Source organism: Euprymna scolopes, chromosome 12 (genome assembly GCF_053919585.1).
Source record: "Euprymna scolopes isolate OS-2025 chromosome 12, ASM5391958v1, whole genome shotgun sequence".
Classification (NCBI taxonomy): domain Eukaryota; kingdom Metazoa; phylum Mollusca; class Cephalopoda; order Sepiida; family Sepiolidae; genus Euprymna; species Euprymna scolopes.
This window is the reverse complement of record NC_136493.1, coordinates 111,303,760-111,329,922: the sequence shown is the minus strand read 5'-3', so window position 1 is coordinate 111,329,922 and position 26,163 is coordinate 111,303,760. Positions and strand designations below refer to the sequence as shown.

General features: G+C 36.7%; 1 protein-coding gene across 1 annotated transcript in view; it reads left to right on the top strand.

The window, feature by feature from the left end:
- The window catches only part of LOC145291452 (transmembrane protein 19-like), a 39,165-nt gene extending 13,943 nt beyond the window's left edge, over positions 1–25,222 (top strand). The window contains exons 3-7 of the mRNA XM_080137311.1: positions 6,615–6,722; positions 8,866–9,003; positions 13,072–13,326; positions 15,680–15,895; positions 24,759–25,222. Of these exons, the coding sequence (XP_079993437.1) occupies positions 6,615–6,722; positions 8,866–9,003; positions 13,072–13,326; positions 15,680–15,895; positions 24,759–24,925 (884 nt within the window). The 3' untranslated portion in view covers positions 24,926–25,222. The remainder of the gene's footprint in view (positions 1–6,614; positions 6,723–8,865; positions 9,004–13,071; positions 13,327–15,679; positions 15,896–24,758) is intronic.
- Positions 25,223–26,163: the final 941 nt, after the last annotated feature.

The window sequence follows — 26,163 nt, the reverse complement described above, 5'->3', positions numbered from 1 at the left end:
GTCTGCTGATGGTTAGGTAGGTGAGCGGCGGATGGCAGTAGCCAGTGAGTAGCGGTGTTAGGAGTGCTGTGAAAGAGATCTGTTCTGGTCGCTGGCTGGTGTCTCTCTGCCCAAATCAGCTGAGTTTTACAAAGGGCTAAAAATAGTCCTTTAGAGGACAGCTAAAATCAGTGCGCTCTGCCAACCGATTGCTCAGTCTTGCCGAATCACATCAAGGGCATTGATCCGCATATATAAAATAGTTCGTTAACCGCTACAAATGATTCCATTTTCTTAATGGTACGGATTGTTTTGACGACGGGACATTCTTGACAATTCACCGAAAAACTTTTAATAGTTGCAAATTTTATTTTATTTTATTTTTTTTTATTACATTTTCACCCCAAACAAGGCACATTGCCACTTTGATGTAGGGGGCTACTATCAGGGACATAAGCATCAGGGGTACTATGTGGGGAGTTGGGCAGTAAGATGTCGGTTCACGTTACATTTGAACTTCTGCATGTCAGTACAGTTAGGGAAGCAGGAACCCGGAAGGGAATTCCAAAATCTAGCGGTTCTGGGGAAGAAACTATTGGAGTAGAAGACTCTCTTACATCTATGGATCTCAACTGTCAAGGGATGGGATTTTGCTGCTTGTAGGGTTTGTAGGGGGTATTTATGTCGAGGGGGGGTATAAGTGCTTGCAGTTAGTCAGAGCATTCACCGTTAAGTACTTGTAGAACAGGCAGGAGGATGCTACATTTCGTCGATGGGACAGAGGCTGAAGCTTAGATGACAGTTCAGGACCTATTAGGTTGGCGACTCTCTTTTGAACCTTGTCTAGGAGTGAGAGACTAGTAGCAGATGCACCAGCCCAAATATGACAACAATACTCCATACATGGGCGAATGGTGGCCTTATAGAGGATACTTTCAATGTTAGTAGCTTTCTAGCACGGTAGAGAGAACCTACCTTTTTCGCAGCAGTCCTGGCAATGCTCTCAATGTAATTGTTCCAACTCTTGTTTCCTGTGAACGTTAGGCCGAGGAGTTTAAAAGATGTACTTTCAGATAAAGTCTTTGGCCATTGCTATTGGTGGTAAGAAAGGTGTCTTGTAGTGATTGAAGGAAACAAGTTTAGTCTTGGCAGCATTGAATGGACCATCCATTTTTGTCCCCATTCCACTGCAGATTGGAGGTCATCCTCTAGTGTTTTTGCCATTTCTTTAGTTATGTGTTCATTTGTTTTCCTGTTGTGTCTGTTATAGAGCGTGGTATCATCAGCATATATACCCATCTCACAGACAATTTTGTCAGGGAGGTCATTTATGAATATTAAGAATAAGAGAAGTCCAAGGATAGACCCCTGAGGCACTCCCACATTTATATCATATTGTTTAGATGTACGACCATCGAGGACAACCTGGATTTTTTTCTTATCTAAGAAGGATTTAATTATGTTAAGTATTCTTCCAGTGATACCGTATGATCTGATTTTCCTGAGAAGACCTTCATGCTATACCCTGTCAAAAGCCTTAGATATATCTAGAGCTACCGCTCTACCTTCCCCTGCTTTGTCAAGTGAATGGTAAATGCACTCCAAGATTACAGTTAGGATGTCTGCTGTGGAACGGGCTTGCCTAAATCCATATTGTTGGTCGGACAGAAGTTTAGCATCTGTAAGACTAGAGCTTCGTTAATTATAGACTCAAATATTTTGGCGAAAAGTGGGAGGAGGCTAATGGGGCGGTAATTTACTGGGTCAGTTCTTTCGCCAGAATTCTTGATAATTGCTGTTTGATTACCCTGAAATTTGAGTCAATAAGTCTCTTTCAATGTTCTCTACATATTTCCAGTTGAGGTATAGATGGAGCTCCCTTCTTCATTTTTTTCATTCTCCTAGACCTAGACCAGTGGTTCTTAACCTTTTTTTACTCATGGACCCCTTTTCCCTTCTTTTTATCTTGGTGGATCCCTTCATAATTATTGGTCATAAGACAATCTTCTATTGTTCACTCATATAAATTTTGAGGTTTTAATAATCAAAGAAATATAATTAAGCTTTATTTTTAAATGAAAACTAATTTAATGCAAATAAAGTATTCTACAACAACTATAATAATAATGATAATAAGTTTTATGTTTTGCCTGTGGACCCCCAGAAATATTCCATGGACCCCTAGGGTCCATGTGGACCCCGGATGAGAACCCCTGTCCTAGACTCTTCATGTTCATTTTGTGTAACACCAACCTGATGCCACCCATGTTTTTTTTTTTTTTTAGTTGGAGGGAAGGGAATATGAGATTTTTCCATACTTATCTGTTCTGGTAGATTCGATTTCTTTGGATTTGTGCAATACTTTCTTTTTTCTTTTTTTTTTTTTTTTTTTTTTTTTTAAACTTGTGTTTACACAATATCATTCCATTTCAACATACCTGTGGTTGGTTAGTGTCACCTGGTTATGTAGGTTAGCTTCAGCACTCGAGGATTTAAAAAAAAATATTTTAACAGTTTTCATTAGTATCATCCTTTGTATGAGTGTCTATCCTTCCTTTTGATTCTAATTTTTCCTAGTCTAAAACTGAGTTTCTGTCTTGTCACCCTGGATAAATTATCCAGATGGTATCAATCTACAAGCATTTTTAATTCAGTATGTTTGACTTGGTTAAAACATTCTTTGTCTCAGCATTAACTGTAACCCTTAGTTCAGTTGTGATTGAATAACCCTCTCCCCACTGAGACCATCATAAATTAATACTAGATGGGAAGCATAAGGATAAGTTTAATTTCATTAGAAGTGATTATTCCTTGTAGCTAAATCTTATTAATAGCTTTTCATTTAAACATAACTAGAAAGATGTATTCAAAATTTACTTATCTATATATCTGTAAAGGCGAAATTGTGTGTGTATGTGTACATTCCCTACCAAACTACTCTGTCAATTTTCAATCTACAGACTCGAGATTTGACATAAGGAGTATTAGGATTTGGGAAAATCTTTTTAATCAAGTTTTGGCCAGAAATTTCTCTGTGAAGGGGCCAAAACTCAACGATTTGACCTTTGAAAACTCTACCAAACTCCTCCGCCAATTTTGGATTTATACTCTTGAAATTTTAGATGTTGTAGGTTACTTGGACATGGATCATATTCTTTAATTTGAGTCCAAAACGAATGTTAAGGAGTTAAATTGGGGTCAAAGTTTTTAAAAATTTGACCTCTGCGGTCTCTACCAAATTAGTCAGCCAATTTTTGGTCTAAACATTTGAAATTTTACATAAAGTGTATTCAGACATAGGGCAAGTTTTAGTCGGTTTTTGGCCCAAAATTCAGCTGCCAAGGGGTCAAAATTCGAAAGATTTGACCTTTGCGGTCTCTAGCAAACTATTCAATCAATTTTGGGTCTAAACATTTGAAATTTGACATAAAGAGTATTCAGACATTAAGCAAGCTTTTTAATCAGTTTTTGGGTGAAAAATTGGCTGCCAAGAGGTCAAAGTTTACAGAGTTGACCTTTGCAGACTCTACCAAACTCTTCTGGCAATTTTGGGTCTAAACACTTAAAATTTTAGATGTAGGTTACCTGGACATGAGTCAACTTTTTGATATATACATATGCACATAAAGTTATCACCAGTACATAGAGCCCGAGCAAAGCCGGGCTGAACTGCTAGGGCTTAAATAAAAAGCTAGAGATAATTATATTTAGCGATAGAAAAAAAAAAAATTATTTAATAAATAAGAAATTTTGATAAACGGCAAAGAAAAATGACACTAGAGTATAACTAGAATGTTTTTAGAATTATTGAAACTCTCACAAAAAAATGAAAGTTGACATGAATCTCACTTTCTAATAATAATACCTCTTGAATTGGATGTATGCATAGGTATGTGTGTTGGTACAGGCAGAAGTGTCTAAATACTTATGTCCACCTCAGTTTTATTTGCTATGAATTGAAAATATTTCTCAATAACCCTTCAAATCTAAGCTGTTGTAGTTATATAATGTGAAAACGTATATGCTTGTTTGTGTTGTTGGGTGTGAAAATTATGGAGAAGAAGGTGAGGTTCATTTTATGAGTAATTAAGGCGACTTTATTCTCTAATGATCAATGTTAACACCAGCCCACACACACTTTGACGAAATGGCTTGTCATGACAGGTCTCTTGTTGAAGATCAAATCTGTGACCTTCAAAATTTCCAAACTATAAAATGATAATCATCATAGTGGGTTAATATATCTTTTACATGCGTGCATGTGTTGGACGGATATGCAATAATAAAAAACGAAAGAGAGACTGAGATAATGAAAATCAAGCATTAATTTTTTTTAAATAATTCCAATTATGTGATCACTTTTTAGATTTTTCAAGTATTATGTTAGAATCCTTCTCCTTTTGGTTGTTATCTTAACAACCTAGTTTAAAGGAGCTTAACATAAGCTAAAGTTGAAACGTATGCACATATTTAGCCAAAATTTTTGTATGAATAAAAAAAAAAAAAAATTGTACTACTAGCAGGATCTGTGTCCTGACATTGCCTGGGTGAAATATAAAAGAATGAAAAAGAAACTATTAGAGTATCACTTCTGAGAAAGAAGAATAAGAAAAGGAATCTGGTAATTTATGTGGCTTAAATAGAGTGTAAATTGATGTAAAGAAATTGATGATCAATCTTTAGTTTCGTTTGTATTGTGCACAGGCATCAGAACTTGAGTTGACTTTTTCCAGAAAGTTGGAACTGCAGTGATACAGAGAAATAAGCAACACAAAGTTAGCAGCAAACAGTGTCTGTTAAAAAATTTGCATTATATTTATTTTTTGTATTAAAAAAATAAATAAAATGTTAATGTTTCATTGTTTTGAATGTGTTTTAGTATCATAAAAAATATTACTTTATATGAAATATTTATTAGTTTCTTTTATATTCTGTTTTTTTTTTTTTTTTTTTTTTTTTTTTTTAGGAAAACAAAATAATTTTTTATCTGCCATTGATCGCTGTGAACTTTGTGTCACCTATTCTTTGCATTCCCCAGAACGGCTCACATTTTCCTAAAAGGCACCTCAAAACTTAACCCTCTGCCTTCCCTGTTCACACATCAAAAAAACATTTGGGTGGGTAACATTAACTATGGTTTATACACTTCATTTTATTGTAAGAAAAATGATTCCTCTACTCCCCCCAAAAGAAGTAAAATAAAGATATAAACTTACACATACATTAAACAAACACATACATACCTCCATCTAGCACAAATTTTGATTTTCTTAAAATTCTTATTGGAGAAAAACAATTTTTTCAGGTTTACATATTATGGCTCGGAAGTGGGTGCACATTTTAGATTAGATTTATATAGGAAAGTGATTCCACATTTTAAAAGCTAAATATTTATTTTTTTAATTCTCTTTTTTTGTAGTTATTTTTGACAGTGTTTCAGCATTGTCTGGGAGCGGAGTGGTAAAATATAGAAGAATGATTTAATGTCCAAAAAAACAAAACAAAAAACAACTATTAGAGCAGCTGCATTTTTTTTATGTCTGCCTCTGATTGCTATTGCTATTTTTGACCAATCACAATCAAGGATTTATTTCATGTGGCTGAAATTAACCAATCAATTATAACCATTTAAAAATAAAGAAAACTATCTGCCTTCAATATTAAAAAAAATATATATAATTTGGTGCTTATTTTTACACCCTTTTCATTTTATGGGCTTCTTTGCTTATCTTCAGCCCTGTGGATTAATTTAAATATTTATTTTATGATATTACCCATGCAAGCATTAGTTATATGTAAAATTAAACAAAGAAAACCACAAAGTTAAAAATGAAATTCATACAGGATTCGAATCTGTGCCTCAGGAAGGGAACCACCTAGTGCGTGTGTGATAATAATGTGGGATTTGTGTTAACGCCAGACTTTGCTTGAAGCAATATTCACCCAAGATGTGTTATCTCCTCCCATAGAACATACAGCATTTGAAGACCATCCACGATGGTCTGCAGTCTTCAAGATAGTTACGGACAGCCAGTACCAGGACCAGTGTTGAACACTGGACTGGTGGTAGATTCGATGTCAGCTTTGATGATGTCTAACTATCTTTTCAGTTGGCCTCCGAGGTATCTTTGTTAATCTTGGAGTGGTTCTGGAGTTATTGCTTTGTGGATGAACTCTCCTGTATTTTAGTGTGCAGCATAGCCAAACCAACAAAGTCTCCTTTTTAAAAGAGCTTGGCTAAATGGGATTATCCTGCATCGTGTTCAGATTTAGGTATTGGAGACAAAATAGTGTCATTGGACTTGAAGAATTGAGTGAGGACAATATAGGTCAAACATTACCAATTTTTTTTAAATCCACAGCTCTCATTGGCCAGATTTCGCAGCTGTAGAGAAGGAGACCTGGCCAATGAGAGTTGCAGATTTCAAAAGATGTCAGGCAACCATCCATTAACAATGTTTTAGTTTTTATTTAATGACTTGAAAATTACAGTAAAATAAATACAGAATTGTAATATGGGATTGCAGGGATCATAACATGAGTGAACAAGTGTCCTCTTTTATTCCCTGACAATACCAGATATCCCTGCTCATTACTATTAAAGAACACTTATTTCTCTTTATTTTTTTTTTCAGAAAATACTGGATCTCCTATGAGGTATGGAATCGCAATTTTCTTGCCATTAATTTTTGCAGGCATGGGTTACCGGAAGAAGTCTTTGGATTATTCTGGCCTTTTTGCAGGTTTGTCTCCAAATCTGAAGTACTTAACTCTTAATGTCCAAAAATGCATTGACCGGAAGTGATATGTGTATCGTATTCCCCATCTGTCAATAATGCATGAAATTAAGTCCTTTGTTTTAATCTATTTTTAGAATATGTTTCAAAGTTTTCACTGAAAGGGAAATAATTCTTACATCCGGGTACTGATGTTTATTTCAGTATCTCCTCATTTTCATAAATATCAGACTATTTTTCCTTGTGTGTGTGTTTATTTTTATTTTTTTATTCAAAAGTTCCAAAATGTCTGCTTTTAATAAAAGCTCAATTTTTATTATTTAGATTCTTCAGACTACTGCTCTCATCTTGAGTGTTATTTTCAGTGTTTTGGTCAATGTAATCTCCGATCTTCTTCAGATTTATCTTGTTGAACTCGGAAATCTGTATGGAGCTATGGCATAATAAATAAAGCACTTGGTACAATCCAGTTGTAAGTTACACTCTTCTAGAAATTAAAGTTTCAATTCTCAGTGTGGGCAACACTACAAATAAAATTTCATGCAGATTCCGAAGTTTGACGGAAAGATTCCGAAGTTTGACGGAAAGATTCCGAAGTTTGACGGAAAGATTCCGAAGTTTGACGGAAAGATTCCGAAGTTTGACGGAAAGATTCCCAAGTTTGACGGAAAGATTCCCAAGTTTGACGGAAAGATTCCCAAGTTTGACGGAAAGATTCCCAAGTTTGACGGAAAGATTCCCAAGTTCGACAAGATACATCTGAACAAGGTTATAGGTTCCATGAAAATAACACTCAAGATGAGAACAGTAGTCCAAATAATCAGAATAATCAATCCTCATCTCAAAAATTCAGAACCTCAAATTTATTTGTTGACTGAAATAAAGTGGAATTTTGTGAGTGGTAAGACCTGAATGTGTAGAAATAATTTGAATGAAAACGATTCTGTGTAGATCAACAATAAGTATTTATTATGAATACGGCTGAAAAGATATTTTGAAATGAGGATATATGTAATTGTCTGTCACTGAGTGAATGTTTATTCATTATTTGGTCCATGTCTAAAAGTCAGATAACTCTGCTTTTAAAACTGCTGTGCAAGGAAGATAACTTAAGGGTAATGAGTTACTTCCCTTGTTAATAGAAGGTGGAACAATAGAATTGTACCGCTAGAAAAGACGACATAATTCCATTTCCGTTTGATAAAGACCAGTTTCCTTTTTTTTGTTGCAGACCATCTACTAGTTGGCCAGTTATGTACAAATCCAGTTATAGGAACCTTCTATCCTGGCTAAATGTGACACAATGTTCAACAAGTGAGATCAGAGATGTGCCACTGTATCATTCATGCTTTCTACTAATCCAAGTTATGACAACAGGACCATTGCCAACATCCTCAAAGTGCAAATCCAGACAGTTCAGCATTTGAGGGCACAGCTCAGTGAGGTTTCAGGCCACGGTTATGGTCTTTGGTGTGGTTTCAAGTGAAGGCCACATCATGCCACCTCACATCTTTAAAGTCGGATTGAAAGTCAAAGTGTATCTGGATGTGCTGAAGAGTGTGATGATTCCTTGGTGTAATCAGGTGGCCGCTGGCAGACTCTAGGTGTGGAAGGAAGACTCTGCGCTAGCCCACAAGTTCAAAGGGACCCAGGCTTGACTTTAGGGGTGCTATGACTTGGTGCCCTTCTCTAACAACCCTTAGACGTGAACCCGCTACTTTGTTTGGTCACACGTAAGAACATCACCAGCCTGATCGCCACCATCTGCCAAGTATTCGCCAATCTCCCAATGGCACTTGTGGAAAAGCATGCTCCCAATTTCAGACCCGTACCAAGGTGGTGATTAAGGCTAAAGGCAGTTATATTGAATAGATATCAGCTCTACTACATAATCAAGTTAACTAAATTGATTTTTTTTTTCAATAAAAATTTAAAAATAAATCTGTAGTGTTGTTTTCTTTAGGGCGACAAATTTATCATTCCACCCTGTAGGTAAAAGTATTATTTTCTAGATAGACTTGTTACCCAATTAGCAATGATAAAATTATTATTAGTATCGAATGATATCATAGTCTTTGATAGTCCAATTGTTAAAAAAGGATACCAATGCACTAAATAACCTGCCTCTTTCGCTCTTATTCTTTTTCAGCTGTTGTTGTTGGCTTCATGCTGACAATTAGCAATTACTGTTTTTCAACATCCTTGATTGCGTTCTTCTTCACTGCTTCATCAGCAACAAAGTTCCGCAGCCACAAGAAACGGCTTCTTGAGGACGATTTCAAAGAAGGTCAGTGACTTTATCTGTTTAATTCAAAAGTGTTTGGTGAGTTCCAAGGAGTGTGGATTATGTATGTTATAATATGACTTACAATTCAAGAGATTATATCTCTAATCAGAGCTCTATTATGTAAAAGTAACTTTCTGTGTGTGAGTTCGTTCCCTATGGACTCTAAAATGGCTGGGTTTATTTTTATAACATTTCACATGAAGGTACTGTATGTGCTTGGCCGTGTTCTTAAACAGGTTTTGTATCAGAATGTCTTCAATAAGTATCAATAATCAAAAAAATCCGATGAAAAAGGAAGAGGCGATTTTGACTAAAGCTTACACCTTACACAGCCTAACACCACAAGAGCATTTGAGAAGTTTTTTTGCCAAAAGGCGTGACATATAAAATAAACATTACGTTCTTTGATATAATAGGGGCGCGTTTGAAATGAATATTTCTATTCAAGGCACAAGTGCCGCATGATACTTGACTTAGGTCGCTTAAGCAACTTAGAGGAATTGTATTTTTTATTTTAAAAAAATTGTCGAAAATGCAAGAATAGTTGCAGAGGAATTGGAATTTTTATTGAACGAAACTGTGACGACTTTGATTTGTATACAAACATACAAAATAACAAAAATGTGGATAACAAAAACGTTAAGGTATATAACATTAAAGTAGACATAAAAGCTCTGACAATTCATTTTTTTTTAGATGTCACATTAATAAAAATTTTTTGACATCTTTAACATTAAAACAAAAAAGAAAGCTTAAGTAATTGTTTTTTTTTTTAATATTTCAGTTTATCACGGTAACAAAAAATTATTAAGGTCTTTAAAAATAAAAAAGTGAGATGAATGAAAAATATAGTTTCTTTTTTAAATGATTTCTTAGTGTCTGATTGGCTCCATGCATAATATTTCATTTTGAATGTGAACAGGGACTTTAATTGTACTAGGTGCCAGCAGACCCTTAGAATTCAGTAGAGGCAATATAAATTGAATACTGCCAGCCTCTTCAGACCCACAACTCTTATATCTTATTGCTAACATGTAAGGCACTTCTCGGATGATTCAGTAGCACAGTTGTTGACTACTCTGTCTTTCCTTTTTTTTTTTTTTTTCATTTTTCTTCCTTTGAAGATTGTAATGCTGGGTATGGGGCAGCCAAACCAGCTGCCAACATTGCTCCGCTTTTTTATTGAAACCAACCGAGAGCTCTTTTTAGTATCATGGCTGTTCCCTTAAGTGCAATTGTCTGGATCTCTTTTGCACTTGGTTCACCAGGAACATTAGTTAGGTAGGACTTCAGGTTCTTCTTCATAAGCCCTGTAGCTTATATGATAACTGGTATGATTGATATCTCCCTAAGATTCCAGTTTCTTTTCATATCGTACATGAGACCTTGGTATTTGGTCTATTTCTCTCTTGCAGCTCTGTTCAGGCCGCCATCATTTCAAATAATGTTTCCTCTTGTGTTCCTCAATGTGCACAGATTCAGCAATTGCGGAAGGAGTTTCTTTTCTCAAACATTTTATAGATAAAAATTCTATTCTCAATAAATATAGCTTGTATTTCTGTTCTTTTTTGTTTACATGGGGCGGGGGTCACCGCTTATCAAGACCCAGGAGCCACTCGGGGATAAGGGTTATTGTGTGTACACTAATTAGTGGGATAGTATCGTAGTAATAGTTAGTATTGGAGATTCGATAGGTGTCATTACTTAAGGGGGCGGTTCATCAGGAATTTGTTTGTGTTGGACTTGAAGACATCCAAGTTGAATTCGGGGGGGGGGGAACAGGCAAGCGGCAGAGAGTTCCACAGCCATGCAGTTCTGAGAAAGAAGCTTTGTTCATGGAATCTACGTTTTGATTTAGGCACGGATAAGGAGTGGGGAAAATTATTGATAGTGGTTTCAGCTAGTCGGGTGTTTTTCGTGAAAAATTGGCGGGGGGGGGGGGCAGAGAATGGAGCTCAGATGAGCACTTGCCATGGAAATAACTTAAATAATTTAATTCTAGCTCCTTTGGATATATCAGATGTTTATTTTATTTTTTTTTTACTCCTCATTATCATTTATACATATAAGGTTGTTGATAAATCTTTTTTTGACTCCTCATTATCATTTATACATATAAGGTTGTTGATAAATCTCCTACAGCAATAATAATTATGTTTCAGATGTATCCTTTTTTATTAATGATGACATATGTATATATATATATATATGTGTGTGTATATATATATATATATATATATATATATATATATATATATATATTCAAATCTATGTAAATAAAGATTTGTCCAGAAAGATGCAGGATGTAAACTCATTTAAATGCCTATAGTTTGAAGTAATATTATGTTACCTATTTTAAAATAGTTCTCTTTAATATATATAATTTATATTATATGAATAAATGGTAAGTGGTAAAAAAACCTGAAAAAAGTGCTCAATACTAACGTAGAGCAATATAAATATTTTTTTTTTATTACCGTTTTTAATCTGCTTAGTTACACGTTTCCACTACTGGAGTCGAATTAACAATCCGATAATTTTGTCAGACCTTACAGATTTACAAGTTTATTATGAGAAGGAAGAAATAAAAAAAAGTATGAATTCAAAATCAGTAGCACCAACTGTAAAATCATGACAAGTAAAAGAAAATAAAAAGAAGTTTTTTTTTTATTGTTAGTTTTATTTGTTTATTGCTTATTTATTTATCTATCATTATTTTTAATTTAATTATTTTTTATATCCTTTATAACCCATATTGTGACCTTCATATTAGTTACCGGATCATATCCAGCTCCGCCCATCTATTTGTTGCTTGTTTCTTTCTTTCAGTCTTTCCTTCTCCATTAGTAACTTACCCCTCTCCCGCTTCTCCTTTCATCCTCTTTCTCTCCCCTTCTTTCTCTTCTTCTCGGCCTCTGGTTTTGTGATTGAATCCTCTTTTGTCATTTACCACATTTTTTTTTTCTATTTTTTTTTACTTTTCATGATTTTACAGTTGGCGCTATTGATTTTGAATTTGTACTTTTTTATTTCTTCTTCCTCATAATAAACTTTTAAATCTGTAAGGTCCAACGAAACTATCGGATTGTTAATTTGACTCCGGTAGTGGAAACATGTGTAACTAAGCAGACTAAAAACAGTAATAAAATATATATATATATATATCATATAATTATGTTGACACAACCGTTCCTGGAAGAGAGAAAGAAAAACTCAAATGTAAAATCTGAGATCTACTTGTGACGTGACCGTCCCAGGGAGCGATTGGTCTTTTGTCATTTGCCACATTTTTTTTTCATTTTTTTTCTATTTATTTAAATTTTCATGATTTTACAGTTGGCGCTACTGGTTTTGAATTTGTACTTTTAAAAACGGTAAAAAAAAAATATATATATATGGCATAGTCATGTTGATGCACCGGTTCCTGGAAGAGAGAAGGAAAAACTCAAATGAAAAATCTGAGGTCTATTGTCTTGTGGCAGCTGTTGCACCAACGAAGATTAGCAGTTGTACCAAAAAGTATGGTTGGTTCGCACATAGCCGTCACCATAAAGAAATTGTGTGGATTACCAAACAACTTAGTTGTTGTGGCGGAGCTCATATGTCAAAATTGATGGGAGGGTCCATCATATATATATATATATATATATAGATAAATGTACATACTTACACATCCCTGAGTTAAAAAGAAACTACTCCATGCTATAAATTAATAACGAGGATTGATTCTTATGTGAAAAAGGGATCCCCTATGAAGGGATCGCTTCATGGCTTCACATACTGTCTGCTCTATCTTGTGGCAGCCATTGCACCAACGAAGATTAGTAGTTGTGCCAAAAAGTATGGTTGGTTCGCACAAAGCCATCACCACTATAAACAAATCATCTGTGTATTTCCAAACAACTTAGTTGTTGTGGCAGAGTTCATGTCGAAATTGACGGGAGGGTCCATCATATATATATATATATATATAGATCAATGTACATACTCACACATCCCTGAATTAAAGAGAAACACTACTCCATGCTATAAATTAATGTTTTTTTTGTATTTTTTTTTTGATTTCAGGTGGACAAAGAACATGGATTCAGGTGATCTGCAATGGTGGTATAGCGGCTCAAATTGGCATGATTTATGCATTTGATGTTGGATTAAAAGAAGTTCCTGTGAATTTTATGAACAACTATAATGCGTCTTGGCTTTCGATGTCTGTTCTGGGTGCTTTGGCATGTTCGTGTGGTGATACATTTGCATCGGAACTGGGTCCTGTCCTCTGCTGTAGCCAACCAAGGCTTATCACAACCTTCAAGAAAGTTGAAAAAGGTTAGTTAATTCTTGCACAACATTTAACATAACATTTTAATAACCAAGACACGTGTGTACGCAGTGTAATGATGTATTGAAGTGCAACCTTGCCAATAAAGGTTGAGGACATGCATTGCATGGAGAGTAGAAATGGAACTCTACATTCAGTCTCAAAAAACAATGAATGGATACCCCTTGTTAGGGTAGCTGTGTGTGTGTAATTATATGGCAAGGGTTGGACAATCTTATACCACACTTCTTCTTAATCGGCACTGATTGAGTCCGGTGGTAAGGAGAGGTCTAGGACGACTGGAAACCGTGCCAAGATAAGACGATGGATACCCCTTGTTAGGTTAGCTGTGTGTAATTATGAGGCAAGGGTTGTATTTAAAAAAAAAAACTAAATAATTTTTTGTCAGCATACTATTTCCCCATTTTAAATTATGAAATATGTAAACTTTTATACGCATTGTTTTAAAGCAACAAAAATGTTTTGTCTAAAGTAAATAAAAAGCATGTAATCTTTTTCGAAAAGGTGTTTAGTCTGTTTGTGGGGGAAAATAGAAACGGACATACACATGACCTACGTGTCTCCTTGTCATGCACGTTGGACAGGAAAAAGAAAAAGCAAGATGGCGTCTGTGATATTTAACAGAAACAATTTCGTGTAATCTCGCGAGATTCACGTGGATGATTGTAATATAAAGCAGGTCGCTTGGAAGGGTGAGGGGAGAGCTTTGACTGTTCAGATGCTAAACAGGTGACGTTACAAGACAGTTGGTTACTCAGTGCATTGGGACGAGTGAAGGAGGTTCCAGTTCTACACTGTTCGAATGAAAACAAAACAGATCTAAGTTTCTCTCTCGTTTGTTTGTTTGTGACCTTGCTCTGTCTCTCTATCTATCTATCTATCTATCTATCTATCTGTGTATTTGTCTGTGTATCACTAGGTTCAGTAGTGTGGTTGATTATAAACAAAACAGATATAATTCTTGCGCTGTTGGATGTCTGACTCTCTCCCTCTATCTCGCTCTCTCTCTAACTATCTATCTCTCTCTCTCTCTCTCTCTCTCTCTCTCTCTATATATATATATATATATATATATATATATATATATATATATAATCTGTCTATCTCTCTTTCTGTAAATGTGACGTTTGAGTGTCCATCTTGAATCGGGGTTCTAGTGTTCATTTTTTTATATTCTTGTCTAAATCGGAATAATAGAATTTCGTGATCATAGCCAATGAGAATCGGCAAAAATTTACTGAGGAGAAATCATATTTTGAATAGTGACTTGTAGTTGTATGTTCAATCCAATTAATAAGGGTGCCAGATCCAAATAGTTATGTTAGCTATATGGTTACCTGGTCTTTACTGGGACATCGGGTCGACCTATCAGGAGAAGGGGAAAATACAAACTACTTCCTCTGTAGATCTGGGCAATAGTGATGATTCTCCTCAGATGTGATATAAGATTTAACTTTAATGAATAAATGTGTATAAAATGATGTAGGAAAGTTACATAAGACTGGTGTTGGAGGTTTAGACATCTATTATTGAAAATCTACGGTATTTTGTCCAGAGGGGAAAAACTGTACTTCTTTTCTTATATACAAGATGAGCAACCCAGAAAAGTATTTAACAGTCAAAAGCAAACAATGCTCGATCAGATTTACTTCCTGCCAAATTGTACTTTCAAGTCGCATTCCAAAAAACATCTGTATAGGAAATATTTCTTACTCTTATGGCTGGTCTTCAAAGCACAGATCTGCGCACTGTTCAACAATTGAATGAGGGGTTTGTGTTCGTGCATCACGTATGGATTTCATGATTAAAAAATTTATTTATTGCATGAAAAATGTGGTAAAACTTCATCTACAATAAGTTCTCAGTTTCCCAAATTTGTCAATTTATTTATTAAATTGTTAGGTGAAAGTACAGAATAGTTAACAAATCCCCCTCCCCATGTTAAGAATGACATTCTAAGTAATATTATTTTAGAATGGTCTGTAAACTGTAGAACATTATTTAAAAAGCTATTCTTTACATTAAGGGTGGGTTGTTAACTATTTAGATATATTAAATAAAAATTAGTACAAAACTTGCCAAACCGGAAGAGTAAGCGACCCAAAATAGGAAGCTTTTAATATCAGGAACTAAATCTGATCAAACACTGTTTGCTGCTGACTTTGAGTAAAGTATTCTTTCAATTTGTCAGAAAGAAAGAAAAAAAAAAAAAAAGCTAAAAATTAATATTTTTCTTCGAATAATCATCCCATTCCATGATATTTGAAAAAAAAAAAAAATTTAATAGAGAAAGCATTTGTGTACTTGTGTAATAATTGTTTTTTTTTTTTTTTCCTCCAGGAACGAATGGTGGAGTTTCTGTAGCTGGCCTTGTTGCAAGTGCCCTTGGTGGTTTTGTTGTAGGTGTCACATACTATTTAACATTATTGCTGACAATAAACCATAGACTCTTATATAAAAGCCCCCCACAATGGCCGATTGTCTTGCAAGGGATTTCCTGTGGCTTTATCGGATCACTCATTGACTCTTTCCTCGGAGCAACTGTCCAGTTTTCAGGTAAGCCAATTGATATCCGACTGATAAATAAGCCTAGTTTGCATCACCACTTTTCTCTGTATATTCTTTCTTTTTCAGTATATCTTTAAACTTTTACCATGTTCTGAGTTGTCCTTTTGGGTCCAAATCAACTGGTGAATGATATAAAAAGTAATCTCAGTTGATTCATACACTGATGACCATCAAAGATTCAAGACAACACACATAGCCCAGTTGATTCACATCAATGGACTAAAAAAAATTTGATGCAAAATTTCAGTGGATTTATACATCAAATAGAAAAACAAAAACTTCAAATCTAGAAAAACTTAGTTGCTCTCAAATCAACACCTAACCAGGAACCTTGTGCATAAAAATTACTACTCCTTGAAATTACTGAACGTGATCTTCAAAAACAAAAAAATGCAAGTCCTTTCAACTTATTGGAGTATTTCAAGATTGATTCTTATGAACTAAATGATAACTAGGACTATAACAACAGAATATTCTTTTCATTGTTTTGACTCTCGAGTATATATCCGACACAGAAACAGTTAATCAACCGAAAAGCATATCACTCTATATAAAAGCATATAAGATATTAACTGATAGACACTTGAGAGTCAAAACAATGAAAAGAATATGCTGTTGTCCTAGCCCTAGTGATAACTATCCCACATTTCCGTTTGCTGACAAATTTCAGTCTTCTAGAAATAGCTGTCATGTCGACAGGTTATCCCGATTTGTTCTAAAGAACACCGACGAATTCAAGGATTCAATCATCGCAACATTAAGGACTAACTGCGAAATAAAGAATATGATGTCGGATACTATAAGAGAGCTCCCTGCTACACTTGCAGACATAAAGTCAGGTTTTGAAAGATGACTTTTTCCAGACCACAAAGAATAAAATCTATAATAAAGATCCTTATGTGCTGGAGGTTTTTTTACTTTTTTACATCTATTGGCCAAACATGGACAAGGATATAGCAGACATGTTTGATGTGCACTTGCAGCAAAAGCACCAGCAAACACGTTTAAACCAAAAAATGATTCACGTCGACTTCACAAATCCTTTGAATGACCAGTACTATCTCATTATTGTTGACAGCCACACTAAATGGCCGGAAGTCCTTGAATATAAAAAGACCTATCACAAGTTGCATGATAGGGTTCCTACACAAACTCTTTGCACACTTCAGCATGGTTGATTGTGTAGTTATTTATAATTCTGCAATACGTATCAGGTGAAACCCATCATGACCCCACAATACCATCCAGGGTCAAATAGTCAAGCAGAGAGGTTCATGAACATCTTGAAGAGGACCCTGAGAAAGGCACAAAGCACACCAACAGAGGGCACTACAACATGAAGTTTTTCTGTGGTTATGTATTATAAAGAGTAGAATGCAGACCTTGTATTTACTTTCGGCAAACTTGTAACTCACTTTCTTCTATTTTGCCCTTTAATCTCACATTTCATGAGTGATGCTTCTGACAAAGAGAAAAGAATTGCTGTTTTCTAGGTCAGCTGTTGTGTTGAGTTAGTTTGTAAGTGAAGATTTTCATTCATCATTATTTAACTATGAATCTATTCATCTCATAAACTTTTATCCCTGATTGTTTTCTAGTCTTGATAATTATTTATTCATTAATAAAAATAAAACAAAATGGAAGTTCTTGGAAAGAAATTTTGTTTATGGAAATTCTGCTTGATGTTTTGCACATGAAAGAAGTAAAGTTCTATTCAGTTGTGGTAAAAAGAGTTCTTGCTGTGAATGTCTTACAAAGAAAATAAAGAATTAGAACTCAATCGGACATCACATAAGATTGAATATTGATTCTATATAGCCATATTTGTTCAAGGGAATATAACTCTTCCTGCCTTATTGAATTATAGAAGTCTCTTTCCTTCATTCCTGTGATTTTAAATATACAGGGTGCCCACAAAGTCTGGCTGCATAATCTACACGGTGCCCACAAAGTCTGACTGCATAATCTACACGGTGCCCCTAAAGTCTGGCTGCATAATCTACACGGTGCCCCCAAAGTCTGGCTGCATAATCTACATGGTGCCCCCCAAAGTCTAGCTGCATAATCTACACGGTGCCCCCCAAAGTCTGGCTGCATAATCTACACGGTGCCCCCCAAAGTCTGGCTGCATAATCTACACGGTGCCCCCCAAAGTCTGGCTGCATAATCTACACGGTGCCCCCCAAAGTCTGGCTGCATAATCTACACGGTGCCCCCCAAAGTCTGGCTGCATAATCTACACGGTGCCCCCAAAGTCTGGCTGCATAATCTACACGGTGCCCTCAAAGTCTGGCTGCATAATCTACACGGTGCCCCCAAAGTCTGGCTGCATAATCTACACGGTGCCCCCAAAGTCTGGCTGCATAATCTACACGGTGCCCCCAAAGTCTGGCTGCATAATCTACACGGTGCCCCCAAAATCTGGCTGCATAATCTACACGGTGCCCCCCAAAGTCTGGCTGCATAATCTACACGGTGCCCCCAAAGTCTGGCTGCATAATCTACACGGTGCCCCCAAAGTCTGGCTGCATAATCTACACGGTGCCCCCCAAAGTCTGGCTGCATAATCTACACGGTGCCCCCCAAAGTCTGGCTGCATAATCTACACGGTGCCCCCAAAGTCTGGCTGCATAATCTACACGGTGCCCCCAAAGTCTGGCTGCATAATCTACACGGTGCCCCCAAAGTCTAGCTGCATAATCTACACGGTGCCCCCAAAGTCTGGCTGCATAATCTACACGGTGCCCCCAAAGTCTGGCTGCATAATCTACACGGTGCCCCCAAAGTCTGGCTGCATAATCTACACGGTGCCCCCAAAGTCTGGCTGCATAATCTACACGGTGCCCCCAAAGTCTGGCTGCATAATCTACACGGTGCCCCCAAAGTCTGGCTGCATAATCTACACGGTGCCCCCAAAGTCTGGCTGCATAATCTACACGGTGCCCCCAAAGTCTGGCTGCATAATCTACACGGTGCCCCCAAAGTCTGGCTGCATAATCTACACGGTGCCCCCAAAGTCTGGCTGCATAATCTACACGGTGCCCCCAAAGTCTGGCTGCATAATCTACACGGTGCCCCAAAAGTCTGGCTGCATAATCTACACGGTGCCCCCAAAGTCTGGCTGCATAATCTACACGGTGCCCCCAAAGTCTGGCTGCATAATCTACACGGTGCCCCCAAAGTCTGGCTGCATAATCTACACGGTGCCCCCAAAGTCTGGCTGCATAATCTACACGGTGCCCCCAAAGTCTGGCTGCATAATCTACACGGTGCCCCTAAAGTCTGGCTGCATAATCTACACGGTGCCCCCAAAGTCTGGCTGCATAATCTACACGGTGCCCCCAAAGTCTGGCTGCATAATCTACACGGTGCCCACAAAGTCTGACTGCATAATCTACACGGTGCCCCTAAAGTCTGGCTGCATAATCTACACGGTGCCCCCAAAGTCTGGCTGCATAATCTACATGGTGCCCCCCAAAGTCTAGCTGCATAATCTACACGGTGCCCCCCAAAGTCTGGCTGCATAATCTACACGGTGCCCCCCAAAGTCTGGCTGCATAATCTACACGGTGCCCCCCAAAGTCTGGCTGCATAATCTACACGGTGCCCCCCAAAGTCTGGCTGCATAATCTACACGGTGCCCCCCAAAGTCTGGCTGCATAATCTACACGGTGCCCCCAAAGTCTGGCTGCATAATCTACACGGTGCCCTCAAAGTCTGGCTGCATAATCTACACGGTGCCCCCAAAGTCTGGCTGCATAATCTACACGGTGCCCCCAAAGTCTGGCTGCATAATCTACACGGTGCCCCCAAAGTCTGGCTGCATAATCTACACGGTGCCCCCAAAATCTGGCTGCATAATCTACACGGTGCCCCCCAAAGTCTGGCTGCATAATCTACACGGTGCCCCCAAAGTCTGGCTGCATAATCTACACGGTGCCCCCAAAGTCTGGCTGCATAATCTACACGGTGCCCCCCAAAGTCTGGCTGCATAATCTACACGGTGCCCCCCAAAGTCTGGCTGCATAATCTACACGGTGCCCCCAAAGTCTGGCTGCATAATCTACACGGTGCCCCCAAAGTCTGGCTGCATAATCTACACGGTGCCCCCAAAGTCTAGCTGCATAATCTACACGGTGCCCCCAAAGTCTGGCTGCATAATCTACACGGTGCCCCCAAAGTCTGGCTGCATAATCTACACGGTGCCCCCAAAGTCTGGCTGCATAATCTACACGGTGCCCCCAAAGTCTGGCTGCATAATCTACACGGTGCCCCCAAAGTCTGGCTGCATAATCTACACGGTGCCCCCAAAGTCTGGCTGCATAATCTACACGGTGCCCCCAAAGTCTGGCTGCATAATCTACACGGTGCCCCCAAAGTCTGGCTGCATAATCTACACGGTGCCCCCAAAGTCTGGCTGCATAATCTACACGGTGCCCCCAAAGTCTGGCTGCATAATCTACACGGTGCCCCCAAAGTCTGGCTGCATAATCTACACGGTGCCCCAAAAGTCTGGCTGCATAATCTACACGGTGCCCCCAAAGTCTGGCTGCATAATCTACACGGTGCCCCCAAAGTCTGGCTGCATAATCTACACGGTGCCCCCAAAGTCTGGCTGCATAATCTACACGGTGCCCCCAAAGTCTGGCTGCATAATCTACACGGTGCCCCCAAAGTCTGACTACATAATCTACAGCAGAAAAGATGATTTACTAGTCTAATTTACTGTTAGAAAAATATTTTTCCAATTTTAATGTGAAAATAAAATCGATGCTTTTTATAAGTGGATCTGAAATATAACAAAATTAAATTTAAAATAGCAGATGATTAATTTGATACAGAGCAAGGACGTGCATATGACAGTAGCAGCAGCCAACGTATGCAAATATTTGCAAATGACAGGGCTGCATGCAAGGAAGAAGGAAAGAAAAAGATTCTAAAAAAGAAAGACGTGGACCTTTGATGTTAGAGAAGGATAGAGCTAGATGTGTTACATGCGTAAGCTGAGAGCGTCAGGAAAAGACGTGTCCTAAACATGGCTGTCAAAAGACAGAATACCAAGTGTTATGTTGGAAGTACCTGTAAATAGTCTGTTATTTAATCTTGAAAAAAGTGAGTCAAGTTCTTTTCTTGTCTTTCTTTTCTTGCAACTGTTTGTATACAACACATGGATCCTGAAAGTTAACACAAGTGTTGACATGTAACAACTACGTTACAAATTGACGTCACAGTCATCCACCATTTTGGATTAGAAACTATAAAATTACCTGGAAAAGAAGGACTAGTGTTTATAATTAGATTTTTTATAGGTATTCTTTTGTATATAAGGAGAAAAACTATTTTTAAGAAAGATGAATCAAAGAAGACGCAATTGAAATTTTTGATGACCGAGAGAGAACTATTGAGATGAGAGAACGACGAAATAGAATATATTACCATCTATGGTAGCACATCTAAGACGGTAAACGACCAAGTTCTCTCCGATTCTCTCTCCTCTGATTTTGAGCACGTGGTACAATGGGGAAAGGAGTGGCTGGTTACTTTTAATGCATCTAAAACCAAGCTTCTATCTTTAAATCATCAATGTTCTGATCCCCATCTGGCATCAATTGAAATGAATGGCTCTCGTCTTCAGGAGGCCTCAAGTTTTGACAAGCTTCTGGGCTTGACCATTACTCCTGATCTTAAATGGAACACGTACATCAAATATGTTGTCAAGGCCGCTGGAAAAATGGTGGGAGCCTTCTATCAATCCAGTAGATATCTCACTGCTGATGCAATTCTCTATCTATATAAGAGCCAGGTACATCCAAGGATGGAGTACTGTTGCCACATCTGGGCAGGAACTGCTAGAAAGGACTTATCCTGCCTTGATAGAGTTCAAAATAGACTTCGTAGCCTTGTAGGAGATATCCTTTTCTCTTCCCTGCAACTTCTATCTCACAGAAGAGATGTTGCGAGTTTGTCTCTGCTTTATCGTTATTTTCATGGCAAGTGCTCGACTGAGCTTCAATCTATGGTCCCCCCCTCGCCAAACTTTCACAAGAAACACTCGTCTAGCTGAAAACACTATCAATAATTCCCCCCACTCTTTATCTGTGCCTAAACCTAAACGTAGATTCCATGAACAAAGCTTCTTTCTTGAAAGTGCACACCTATGGAATTGTCTTCCGTTTTCCTGATTTCCAGCTGGCTACAATATGGTTGTCTTCAAGTCTAACATAAAGTTCTTGATGAGCCGTTCCACTTAAGTTAACAAATTTACCGAATTTCCATTACTAATGATTACTATATTGTCCAATTGACTACTGTACTCTCTTAACCCTTATCCTTGAGTGGTCTCTGGGCTTTGATAAGTGGTTACGCCTATGTAAAAAAAAAAAAAAAATCAATAAACAAACTTTATTTGTTATCTTCGTTAGTAGAGTGTAGATGCATACAAGAGAGAAATGGGTGAGTAGGTTGAAGTGTTCTTGTGTAAAGATAGAATAAATCCGTTTACACATGTTTATAAGTAGTGACCGTAAGTATGAAGGAAACCGGTTAAAAGACAAAGAAAGGGCAAAGTCTTCAGTGTGTTGACGTGTTGTCGTGCGTGAGTGTGAGTTGTGTGTTCTTTAGCATGACGAAGAATGTTCGTTTGGGTAGTCCTGTAGAAGAATAATGTTCGTGTGGGTACAACACATGGAAATAAATGGTAGTTGGAAGAGAGCCCGTGCTAGCTCGTAGTACTCACGTTCTGTTGGGAGCCAAAGTCCCCGGCGATGTTTGCAGTTGGGAAGAACAGCTAGAAAGAGAATTAATGGTTACAGATTTCGTCTTTTATATACTCTGTCATGTGATAGAGAGCTTGCTTGTGATTGGACAAGCTTGGGATAAATGGATTTCAAATCTCAAAGTCGTGAGAAGTAGTCTCCGCCTGTGATGTAGCAGGTGTCAGCTGCTACAGAACATTGCAGTTGGATTTTTTATTGTTTCTTGCTATGTTGTAGAAAAGACGTTTGATTTCATTATTGGATTACGATCCTTTCCTACTTTCAAGTCATCCAATAAAGGTCATCAGTAAAATATTCAAGCATAATGTAATTTGTTAGCCTTAAGAAATACTGACTCATTAATAAAACAAAATGACTATTTTTTTGGAAAGAAACTCTATGGAAACTCTGCTTGATGTTTGTTCTTTTCGCTTGTGACTCTTGCTGTAAATGTCTTTCAAGGAGAACCTGTAGAAATTTTATTTTCCACCTTCTGTCTTTCCTTCTCTCTCCCTCCCCTGTTTTATTCCCCCCCTTTCTTGGTGTATCATGTGCTGCTACTGCTTGTTATATCACATGTTGAATGCGTGCCTTTCGATTGATAAAAGGAGATGTGTGCGCCATTTTGTTGGAAGTTTTGAACACTAGAAAAAGAAGTTGGCTTGCTATCCCACGTCAAGAGAAAAGACGTTAAAAATCGCAAGTTTAAACAGGAGAAACCAGTGGTTTGATTTATTTTTTTTCAATCGAGATTCGTCAAGGAAGACGACACAGAATTAGTCAGAAAAGACTGTTTAAAAAATCAGTTGTAAACGAAATTACAATGACCTCTTCACCGAGGAACAAAGAACTATTTTAAGGCCTAGAATTGGTCTTGTAAAAAAAGAATACTAACTCCAGTGAGGCGTTAGAATTCACGTCAAAACAAACCAAGAAATCTTCTATAGAAATGCATTTCACCACAGAAGATTTGGATTATTTTCTTGGATTACAGAACCAAAAGGATTGAAATTTTCTCGAATGAACATTTAAGTTAATGGCGCAAGGGAGGTAATTTACATACACCCTCTTTTAGAAATATTAAGTGTTGACATGTTTTATTTAAGTTCTTTGACACGCAGTAAGCCCTGACTACACCTATATTCTTAACCCTACTATCCCTTACAATATTGTTAATGGAGTTCTTTGTGAACCGCCAGAGGAACTAATTTGGCAGACATTGTTATTGGTGAACATAAAACTTATTATATCTATCTTTCCCTATTTACCTTTCCATTTATTTAAAAAAAAAAAAAAAAATTTGTTTATCGTAGTATTCTTTCGGGTTTTCTTTTTTTTTCCTTCTTGTTATGCAATGGGATAACCTTCATTGGATGTCATGTTAAACCAGAGATTGGAACTTAAGCGAACATTTATTATATAAATCTCACCTGTCTGGTTAAATGTATGCATGTATGTATGTCTGCCTAAAACTTTTGACAGAGGCAACGGATTTACACAAGATTGGTATTGTTTTGAAGCTTGACTCTTCGGACGACAAATATTGAAAAATTGGCCAAAAACATTAATTTCTTCATCCTTAACTGGGCACTTTTCTACAAGGAGGGGTCGCTTTTTCCGACAATATTTTCGAAAGTCATCCCTTTTTTTCGATTGACTAGCCTTAATTTAAACCTTTGCCACTTCCGGTTTGACGATGGATGCAACGACAAACACAGCACTTTTTTTTATGTTCTTTTCCTCCTTACCAATACACATTTAAGCCTGCCTGCTACCACATCTTCTTTGTTTTTTTTTTTTTTTGCTCAACACACACCTCCAAACACCCGGGCAATGCCGGGCATCCAGGCTAGCCTTACAAAATTAAAGAATGTATTGATTGTATATATAACAATATTTGTTTAAAGGGAAGTAACTCTTCTTGCCTTATTGAATTATAAAGCTCTCCTTTCGTTCATTCTGTTCTACTTTTCAGTCGTTTATGACAATTAAAACCCATAAATTCAAATATTCAAAATATTCAAGGAAAATTTAATTTTGCACTTCTTTTATAACGGTTTAATTTGTAATCTTTGATATAATTTTTTTTTTTCCAGGTTATGATGTCGAGCGTCATATGATTGTTGAATCTCCAGGTCCTTCAGTAAAGCCCGTCTGTGGACGTCCATTGCTCAGTAATCATTCCGTTAACTTTGCCTCTGCATTCTTCACTGCAGTATTGTCACCTTTTATGGCCTATTATTTATGGCAGTTTTTTAATTAAATCTATATTTCCATTAAGATCCGTTCATCTTCAATCTATTCTTTTGTTTTCCATCTCGTGGAAAAAAAAAAAAAAAAAAAATAGGCACTGTTTTAAAGTTTGTCACTTTGCAAAGGAAGACAACTCTTATTTACGAAAAGATTTGTTCATTTTTTCATCTCATAATTTAGGACGTGATATTTTTTATTAAATTAAAACCATAAAAAAAGAAAGCTGTGATGATTTTGTTGTGCATTTGATGCATGGAAAAATAATGTACTTGAATTTTGTAATAAATGGTTGAACATTTTAAACAAATTTAAACACCCTAAAAACACTAATCCTTAGAAATTATATACATTTATTGTTAGTAGGAATTATATTTTTCAGATCTGGCCTCTAGTGACTACTTGATGTTTGCAGATCCCTAAAGAATACTTTAGGGAAATGAATGTTGCTCTAATGAAGAATGATGTTGAAAACTGAGGTATATTTTGAGGTCTAACCCAAATCGTTCTATAAAAAGGACATTGAATTGTTTAAGAGAAAAATTGGAATCAGTTTGTTACCCTAGAAAGTTACTATACTGATGAATAAAGTCAAATTTTGGTTGAAAGTTGATGTTTTATTAGTTTGTCTTACAATTTATTTAGTAATGTGTTAATAAGGGATCAGACGTTTTGGTATTTTAGAAAATAAAATAGCGGAGCACACTGAAAAGAAAATGACTAAGACAAAAGTGGGTTTCTTGATATGACATTTATTTTAGTCCCTTTAAATCCATTACCTTACTTCTTCTATTTGACCTTATTATTTTACTCACTACCAATATTTACAGTAAAAACGTGCTTACATCGTCTAGTAAATATTAATATTTAAAAAAAAAAAAATTGAAATACGTCACAAATAAGTAGGCAAAGTAAAATAAATTGTTTTGACTAATTTCCTAACTGTATTGCTTTTGAAATAATTTGTCTCCAACAGTAATATTTATTGTAGAATTTATAAGTGATTCATGTCAAGACCCTGTGAAATAATGGTTAATGGTCAAAAAACAATCACCATTAAAAATGTCTGAAACATGAAGTGTTCATTTACTACTGAGATTTAAAAAAATATTATTCATAATTTGCCCCCCCCCCATTAGCCAATTTCATTATCCTTTGCAAAGTAATCTATCCTCATAGGCATTTTTACATAAATTTTTTTCACTTTTTCTTAATAACGCTGTTATAAACACATGGATTTAATAAATATCA